The 8,739-nt window shown below is 40.6% G+C and overlaps 1 protein-coding gene across 1 annotated transcript in view; it reads right to left on the bottom strand.

The window, feature by feature from the left end:
• FEM1C (fem-1 homolog c (C. elegans)) overlaps positions 1-7,892 on the bottom strand; it is a 20,352-nt gene extending 12,460 nt beyond the window's left edge. The window contains exons 1-2 of the mRNA XM_006870533.1: positions 7,744-7,892; positions 6,186-6,920 (exon numbers count right to left, since the gene is read on the bottom strand). Of these exons, the coding sequence (XP_006870595.1) occupies positions 6,186-6,729 (544 nt within the window). The 5' untranslated portion in view covers positions 6,730-6,920; positions 7,744-7,892. The remainder of the gene's footprint in view (positions 1-6,185; positions 6,921-7,743) is intronic.
• Between the last annotated feature and the right edge of the window lie 847 nt (positions 7,893-8,739).

The following is an 8,739-nucleotide window of genomic DNA, read 5'->3' as shown; positions in this document are numbered from 1 at the left end:
AAAAAAAAAAAAAAGATACTCCAGGACAGAAGTTCACACACAAAGGAATCAGAGAAAGAACCAGAGACAAACTGTGCCAAGACTGCCATGTGTTCTTAGTTCACTGTGTAAGGTAATGAGCTAGAAGCATAAAGACATTTAACAGCACAGGTCCTTGAATTCATAACAAAGCTAAATGCTAAAAACTATCTCCAACCACAAAGGAAAGTTGTATTTTTATGACTGGGAGAGGGGAGGGGGACTTTGAAATAGGTCTGATGCTAATTAGACTTTTCATGGCTAGAAGAGTAGGACTGAAAACAACTATTATGTGTAAAAAGTTCATCTAATCCCTGAAAATGTCAACATTACAATTCAGATTTCATTATAATTCCCTTTCTTGGCCATTCTAGTTCACAGACTCCCTACTCATTTATAAACCTTCCCACAGAGGGAAAAGACGGAAAGTTTAGGTCACACTTATACCTATGTGACTTCTATAGCTGGGCTTCTCCCCATCTATTCCAACTGTAAACCAAAGCTATAAATCTTTATGGAAACAGACTGCATCATCTATTTCCTACAGAAAACTGGTGGGTTCGAACGACTGACCTTTTGGTTGGTAGACCAGTGCTTAATCCAATGTGTAACCAGCACTACTTTAGTGAGGGATCATATATACCCAAATAGCAGCAACAAAACATAACCCTGGTCTTCATTTCATGTTGCTGCCACCACCTAGTATAACCTCAACAAGCTATCTACATGACAATAGTAATGACCTTAACACCAAAAGTCATGAATTTATTGGGACAAACTTCATATTTGAAATTCTTTTGCATTTATAGTGTGTGGGGGGGGGGGGGAGAAATTGGACTTAAAAACAAAACATTTCCTTGCTGGAATGCATAGGGATTACTTGAAATTACATTAAAAAACAAAAGTGGGACAAAAGAAATACATTTTTAAAAACTGTGGCAATTGTGGATAACTGTTGAAGCAACATTGTTAGATATGCAGTTGTTCAACATAGTCTTCTCTACATCTTTGTGCAAGTTAGAAATTTTTCAAAATGAAAAAGTAAATTAACTGCCTGAACTAACTGATATGCAAGCCCTTTCAATGCTAGTTACTCCAACTGTATGACTCATTTTTTACATTACTTAGTTACTTAAAGTTTTCATGCATATATTTATTTCCTTACAGAAAAGACTAAAAGACCCATTTCCTGTCATCAGAGAGCTTATAAGCTTTTTTCTCTTATATTCAATACATTAATTCAAAAAAGCTTATATATCAAATGTTCACTATGAGCCAGATATTCTTCCCAATGCATGGGATAAACACCAGGTCTCTAGCCTCAAAGAGCTTACAATATAGTAGAATATAGTTAGATCACTATTTCTAAAAACAATCCCAGTAGAAAAACTTTCACTGGCTCACCACTGTATAAACAAGAAAATGAAACTCCTTTACCTGAAATTGAATGTCCTTTACAATCTACCCCTGGACTTCTGGTGTGGCACTGTGGGGCTGGACTGAGAACAGACTGGCAGTTCAAACCCACCTGCTGCTCAGAAAGCCTATACAGGGTTGCTATGAGTTGGAACTAACTTGAAGGCATGTAACAGCAACAACAATATAATCGACCCCTAGGCGCTCTTTGGTCTAGGTACGCCTACTTTCCAAATCTGCAAATTTTCCAATTCCAAGCATATTTCTCACTATGTACCTTTCTACATGCTATTTCTGAATTCTGGAAAACAAAATCTCTTCTGTAAATCTGGCCCACAACAGTCCTTTAAAGACCCAGCTCATGTTCTACTTTCTCCATGAACTATTCCTGGTTAGTATACACTTTGCCTCTAAAATCCTGCAGCACTGGTTGTTTAGATACTATTCCTTTGTTGTTGCTGTGTGTAACTTCTAGTCAGTTCCAACTCATAGCAACCCTATATAGGGTTTCTGAGAACAACTGGTGGGTCTGAAACACTGACCTAGCAGTTAGCAGTCCAGGGCTTATCCTACAGTACTACACCAGGGCTCACTATTCCTTTGTTGTTATAAGTACCATCAAGTCATTTCTGATTCATAGTGAGCTTACATAGGGTTTCCAAAGAGCAGCTGGTGGGTTTGAACCACCAACCTTGTATTTCGCAGTCCAGTGCTTATCCTACAGTACCACACTATTCCTTTAGCAGTTAATAAATGTGACAATCTGTATCTTCATGTGGTCTCCACAATGTCCAACACAGAGACTTGCCTACAGAAAGTGCATCGTAAATATCTAATTACCAATTTAATTATCTTTGGTATCTACAGTGATTGGCCAATGAGGGTCAGCAGAGACACACAGTATCCTCTCCAGCCAGCACAAAGCTAAGTGTGTAATGCTGTAGTATTGATCCATAGTACTGAATCAGGCATTTTAGTTGCTTACTTCCTAGAGAACTTGTGTATAAAAGCAGAATTGAAGGCTTAAGTTACCTCACTAAAGATCTGCAAAGTCCTATTCTGAGTCCAAAAAGAAGTGGGCAAAAAGTTTAACATTAGAATAAGTTTGGCGATAGCTCTAAGAGGGGACTGACTAATCACTTGTATTTTGGGGTCCATAGCTTTAAATAGGGAGCCCTGGGTTAGCACTGTAGGACAAAGCACTGGACCGCAAGGTTGGTCTGAACCACAAGGTCAGCGGTTCAAACTCCCCAGCTGCTCTTGCAAATCCTATGCAGGCTTGCTATGAGTTATAAAGGACTCAGTGTCACTAAATACCAACAAGTTTTAAATAGAAACCAACTCCTGTCACAAAAATCAATAACTGTGAGTGTTAAAATGAAGAAGCATTCCTAAATACCTTAACATTTGTCTCCCCTTTTTGAATGTTGTAAGAAAAGAAGGAACTCACTGTCCCTTCATGTAATGAATTGGTTGGGGATAAAGTATTCCCAAATATCTCAAAGAAAACACTACTGTTGCACTTACCATAGTGTGGTTTAAGTATCTGCTTATGAACCTGTCTCTCCCATCAAGCCATGAGCTCCTCAAGAGCAGGAAACAAGGCCTGGATATCTTGTCTTACTCATCTTTGTATATCCTAAGTCTAACAGCCTGGCACACAGAGGGACTCAATAAATGCTCTCTCAATTAATGAATGAATTCCACCTTAGGTTAAAACATGTTCAAAATGCCATAGCCTGTTAAAAAGTAATGGAAAGAGGTTACAAATTATATGCATTTTATATTTAAGCAGACCAAGCACAATCTATTGATATTTTCCTCCTTCAAAATCATTTCCAATAGCTGACATATAATATTTTCTTAAGAAATGTATCCTTTTTTTTTTTTTTTTTCTTGCTACTTCCTGGCTCAGGAAAAAACGTAAGGGGAAAAAAAATCGTGCCTGGCTGCTATACCAGATCCTTCTCCTGTGTCCCTGTCTCAATTTCAATTATTTCCTGCTTTTTTACTATAAAGAAACCCAACAGTCAATGCAAGAAAAATTATCAGAGAACGGAAGCTTAAGGATCAGTGTTGGAGAGACATGCATGTGGACCTCAATCTTCCCCAACACTCATTAAGAATCACTGTCAAAATTAAAAGGCACTAAAAAGTAAAAAATACTACACACATATATATGAAATTGAGGCTACCTGGAAAACAATTTTTGGTATGAAATCATTTTCTCATATTACATTTTTAGGTATAAATATTAGATATTAAAACTGAAAGAAAAAAAATTTTAGAATCAGCGAATCATTTGGCCCAAGAGAGAGCATCACACCCTCACATATAAGGTTATGAGAAGATGATGGTGATAGAGGGAACATTCTGCTGAAATTGCTCTAAGGTAATTGAGTTAAACTGTTCACAGTTTGCCAGAGAAAAACTGCTGACAAAAATATGAAATACTCAAGTCTAGTTCTCTAATATACTGAATCTCCAGAATATATAAACAGCTTTGAAAAAATAAGGAAAATAGTACTAGCACTCATCTCTACAATGACATGTTTAGAATATACCCCAATGTGACTTAAATATCTAGTATCAACAATTATGCATCGTCAATGAATTAAAAGAACAAGTCCAACCAAGAAAAGTAGTCATACCTTCTAATCTTCCTTTTATTTCCCCTAGTTAGGATGGCATAGCATGCCCAGTATTAACATGGTCAACCGAACTGTAATTTGTTGTCTCTTAAAATGAACATTCTTTAAATGAATGGTGATTGTTTAAAAAAAAATTTTAAGTCATGCAGTCCTTTCACCTAATAAGCTACCTCTTAAGATAACTGGAATAAATGAAACATTTGCCAGAATGTTTAGAGAAGAGTTCCTTAAAACACAAGTTATAATCAAAAGGGCAACATTTACCTAAGTACAAAATTCAGAAGGGTTGGGAAGGAGAGTGGAATGGAGACAATAATCACAGGGAGGAAGTGTGATAAGTGATGTTACAATGAGCAGATTTCAATCATTGAGAAGAAGTCAAGTGCATGATTTGTTGAATATAAGAAGTGATGATCTGTTCTGTAAACCTTCACTCAATTCACAATAAAAAGTTAAAAAAAAAAACACGTTATAGAATAACTGAAACCTCACAGATGATTTCTATGCGTAGGTATCGCCTTGATGGCAGTGGGTTTCGTTTGAGTTTAGTGTTTGTATGCAAAATTCAAAAATATCTTGGGAAGAATTATCTCTGAGTGCTAAATTTTATGAGAATTTTACACTGCCTTTTAAAAAAAAACATTGTACCATTTTAAAAACAATTATTTTCTTTGCATACTATTTTCAGTCTATGTTCAGTAATTACATAGTGTCCATAATTTGGTGGTTTCACCTCTCAGCAAGGCAGACACTATCACAATTTAAAAACATATTCACTTTGATTCAGCACTTCCATTTCTAGGTATTTATACTTCAGTTGTTACATAAGTGTGCAAAGACACGCTTTTGTTCAAGTATATTCACAGTGACATTGTATTAGCAAAGTTAGATGTCCATTAGTAGGGATTAACTAGATAAATAAATTAAATACATTCATACAATGAAATACTGTGCAGCCATTAAAGACAATGAGGTAGTTATGTATTGGTGTTGAATGACATACAAGGTAAATTAAGGGTAAAAATACACTGAACAGTATGTATCAACCAACAGTGTTGGGGGATAACAAGGAAGATACCTACACATAGCTACTTATATTTACATAGACCCCATTTCTGGAAGAATACACACATTCTTAGTAGTTGCCAGAGGGTTTGAGGTCTAGAAAGCAAGTGTATTACAACTTATTTCTCATGACAAACCTTGGAAACCAATTTGTGAGAACTTTTTACTACGTACATACACTTTGTTAAATTTTAACAGGTTTCTTTAAATTAGAGAATGAATTAATTTGCTGTTTTTGCATAATTTATCATAGAAAAATAATGCATAATTCAAAATATGCTCTCACAAACCAATTTTACTTTTTTTCAAGTTCTATAAAATTCTAAATTATCATTTGCTGCTTTAAGTTTATTATACCCCATCTTGAATTTAAGGTCTTTTTCTGGACAAAGATGTTTACATTACTGCTAGCTACCAAACCCACATTTGTGAACATAGCCCTTGTTTTGCTATCTCAGTACTGACGCCGTTTTAAAAATGTTTTCTCTCTTGTTATATTTTCTATTGATCACACACTAAATATGGAATCAAGGAACAGATTTATCTCCTTTTCCATTTATATTAATGCTTCCAGGTCAGTTTGGCCTAGCCTTCCATGACAGAATACAAAGAAATGCCTACTTATTACAAACATTCAGATGACTCACTAAATATAGCAGTGTCCACTCCAAAGTTGTTCTAAAAAAAAATAATAAAAGCTGTGAAAAATTGTATTTAAGTACATTTCTAAGTAGGTTTAGCCTAATACACTCTGTAACTTTGGAGAAGCCATTTCCCAGGTCTTGGAAGTTTACTCCAAAAAAAAAAGGGAAAATGTTGTTTGCCATAGGGGAAGGGGTCTTTTATTACACATACTCAATGTACTATCTAGTATTATTAAATACCAGATAGGCAGGCACTCAACGAAGTTGGAAGAGACACCATATCCAAACAGTTCTGCGGATTCCGGCTTACTCAATATTAGATTACATTATGTATCAAACTTCCTGAAAATAAGCAGTAGACACTTAAAAATAAAATTGAAGCTGAACTCACCTTTAACACTTTTCCGATTAACATCTGCCCCCTTTTCAAGTAAATACTGAGCAATCTCTTTATGTCCTTTGTAACATGAAATCATCAAGCACGTATGCCCGTGGCGGTTTGAGACTTCCAAATCGGCTTTGTGTTCTACAAGGTACTTGACGATTTCCAGGTGGCCATCAAAACAGGCAGCTCGGAGAGGCGTTGAATTGGTTAAAGTCGTGTTGTTGACAGATGCTCCATGATTCAACAAAGACTGGACCACCTTTAGATGTCCTGCTGCAGAAGCCGCCCATAAAGGGGGAGCCCCCTCAATGGTTTCACCATCAAAATTTACCGAACCCCCAACTTCTATGGAGGCACTGCATTGCTCTAGGAGGAACTCCACCATATCAAGGTGCCCATACCTGGCTGCCATCAACAGTGGCGTGGCCCCATTTGTTTTTTCAGAGATCAAGGAGGAAACCTCTTCTTTGGATTTGCTGGCCAACAACTTTGTGAGAAGCCGGAGTTTACCATCCCGAGCTGCGTTAAACACTGCTGTCTTTAGATCCATTTATGTCCAGTTGGAAGGGAGTGCTTTATTTATCCTTCAAAGCAAAGCTCCAGCTTAACTCTATCGACACAGGCCAAGAGTAACAGGAACCAAAGTTCAGTGTTAATCGCTACACCCAAGAACGGATATAAAACCACGAAGAGTATGTTCTGTCCGACTGTCTTCCAACATCTGACAACCAGATCACCAAACTAAAGAAAGGAACAAAAAAAGTAATTTAGTAGTTCTGAACTTCCCATAAACGAAAAACCCCTTTTTTTGTTCTTAATTCTACTGCTGTGAGAGTGTGGGGGGGGGGGGGGGGGGGAGAAGCGAGTCATACTTTAGGGACTACTAACGCTCCCCACCCAAGAAAGGTGGGAAGGGAAAAATACAATGTTTTGGTAGGAGGCAGCCTGTTCTTTGCGCAAAGAAAATTTAAACACTACAGGCAACCGGTTTCCTCGCCTCCAGCAGCAACCAGCCCAGCTTTGTTCTAGTTTACAGCTTTGCACATGCCCACGGAGAGAGAGTACAACCGAAAGGGGCAGGAGGCGCGGGTTCAGAAATGTTTCGCTTTCTCGCATCTGCAAAGGAGAGCGGGCCAAGGGCGCGAGGCTGGAAGGCCTCATTGTGGCCACGATAGATTTCGACAAGGTACAAAACGGCCAGATACACCAAACCTCGACCAGTTAATGCCAAAACTCTCACCCGAAAGGTTCTTTAAACTACTCCAGGCTTTCAGGAAATCCGCCTACCTTTTAGACATTAACTTCGCCCGCCCCATTTTCATCACCCCCAAGGGATCCTCGAATTGCCCAAATCACAATTGCCTCTACATTCTCTTCATTCCTACCTTCTCCAGACAAGGCAGTTCCTCCTGAAGCTCCTCGACCGATCACGAACCCTCCCGACCGGTGGATAAATCCAACCTGCTGCCCGCCTTCCGCTCCCAGGACGCCCTTCCTGCCCGCCGGGGCCTCCCCGAGGGCGCTTAAGGCCGCGGCCTGGGCAGGCTGCCGCCGCCGCCACTACCTGCCCGAGAGCTAGTCTTCTCGCCGCCGTTGGCTGCTCGGGCTCAGGCCGCCCCCTTCAAAGTGAAACCGTTGTCCTCGGCGCCGCCCGGGCAGCGGTGCTCCGCCTGCGGCCGCACAGTTCCTCCATTCCCCGCACCCCTCAGGAATGAATCCGGCCGCGCCGCTCGCCCCGCCCCGCCGTATCCCGCCCTCCCTATCTACTCGGGCTGTAGCGGCTGCAGCAGCTGCCGCGGCAAATGGTGTAATGGGCTGCGGGCCGAGGGCCGAACAAGCCTAAACACTGCTTCTCATCACTGACGCGGCAGCCACCGCGAGCAACCGCCTAGGGGCGGGGCGGGGCGGGGCGGGCCGGCGCGGCTGGGGCGGGGCGAGGAGGTAGGGGCGGGGCTTCGAGCTTCGCGGAGAACGCGCCTGCGTGCGGTGAAGGGGGGCGGTGCAAGGGGCGGGGTCGAAATGCGGCGAAGAGGCTGGGTTGGGTGGCGCCGCGCCGCGTCTGTCAGTGGTTAAAGAGCGTTCCGAGTTGGGGCTGTGCGTCTTTTTCGGGTGCTTTTTTCGCGCAGCTCTTTTAAGGATTGTTTGGGTCCCATTCCCAGAGCTCCCACAGAGGTGGCAATTATTATCGCTCTCATACACATAACACGTCCAGACTCCCCCTTCTCCCATCCTTCTGTAGCTCCTATAATACGTTGCTGTTTGTTATTAAGTGCCATCCAAAAGGTTCCTACTCATAGTGACCCCGTATAGGGTTTCCGAGGCTGTAACTCTTTGCTTCTGGTGGGCTCGATATGCATATCTTGTGGTTCACAGTCCAGTGCTTATCCTACAGAGCCAACACACTGCCAACTTTATAATAATATGGACTAAAATTATAAAGGCTAGAGGAAATAATTAAGCCTAAAAGCAGTATAAGGTAAACAAGCTCAAATTCTTGAACGCCTTGAATAAAACCAGGAAATGGAGCTAAAAAGTTAATAGGACCTTTGCCTCCTGAACC

Source organism: Chrysochloris asiatica, unplaced genomic scaffold, assembly GCF_000296735.1.
Source record: "Chrysochloris asiatica unplaced genomic scaffold, ChrAsi1.0 scaffold00143, whole genome shotgun sequence".
In the NCBI taxonomy this organism is placed as follows: domain Eukaryota; kingdom Metazoa; phylum Chordata; class Mammalia; order Afrosoricida; family Chrysochloridae; genus Chrysochloris; species Chrysochloris asiatica.
Note: the sequence above shows the minus strand (reverse complement) of the source record. Positions and strands in the feature narration are given on the sequence as shown.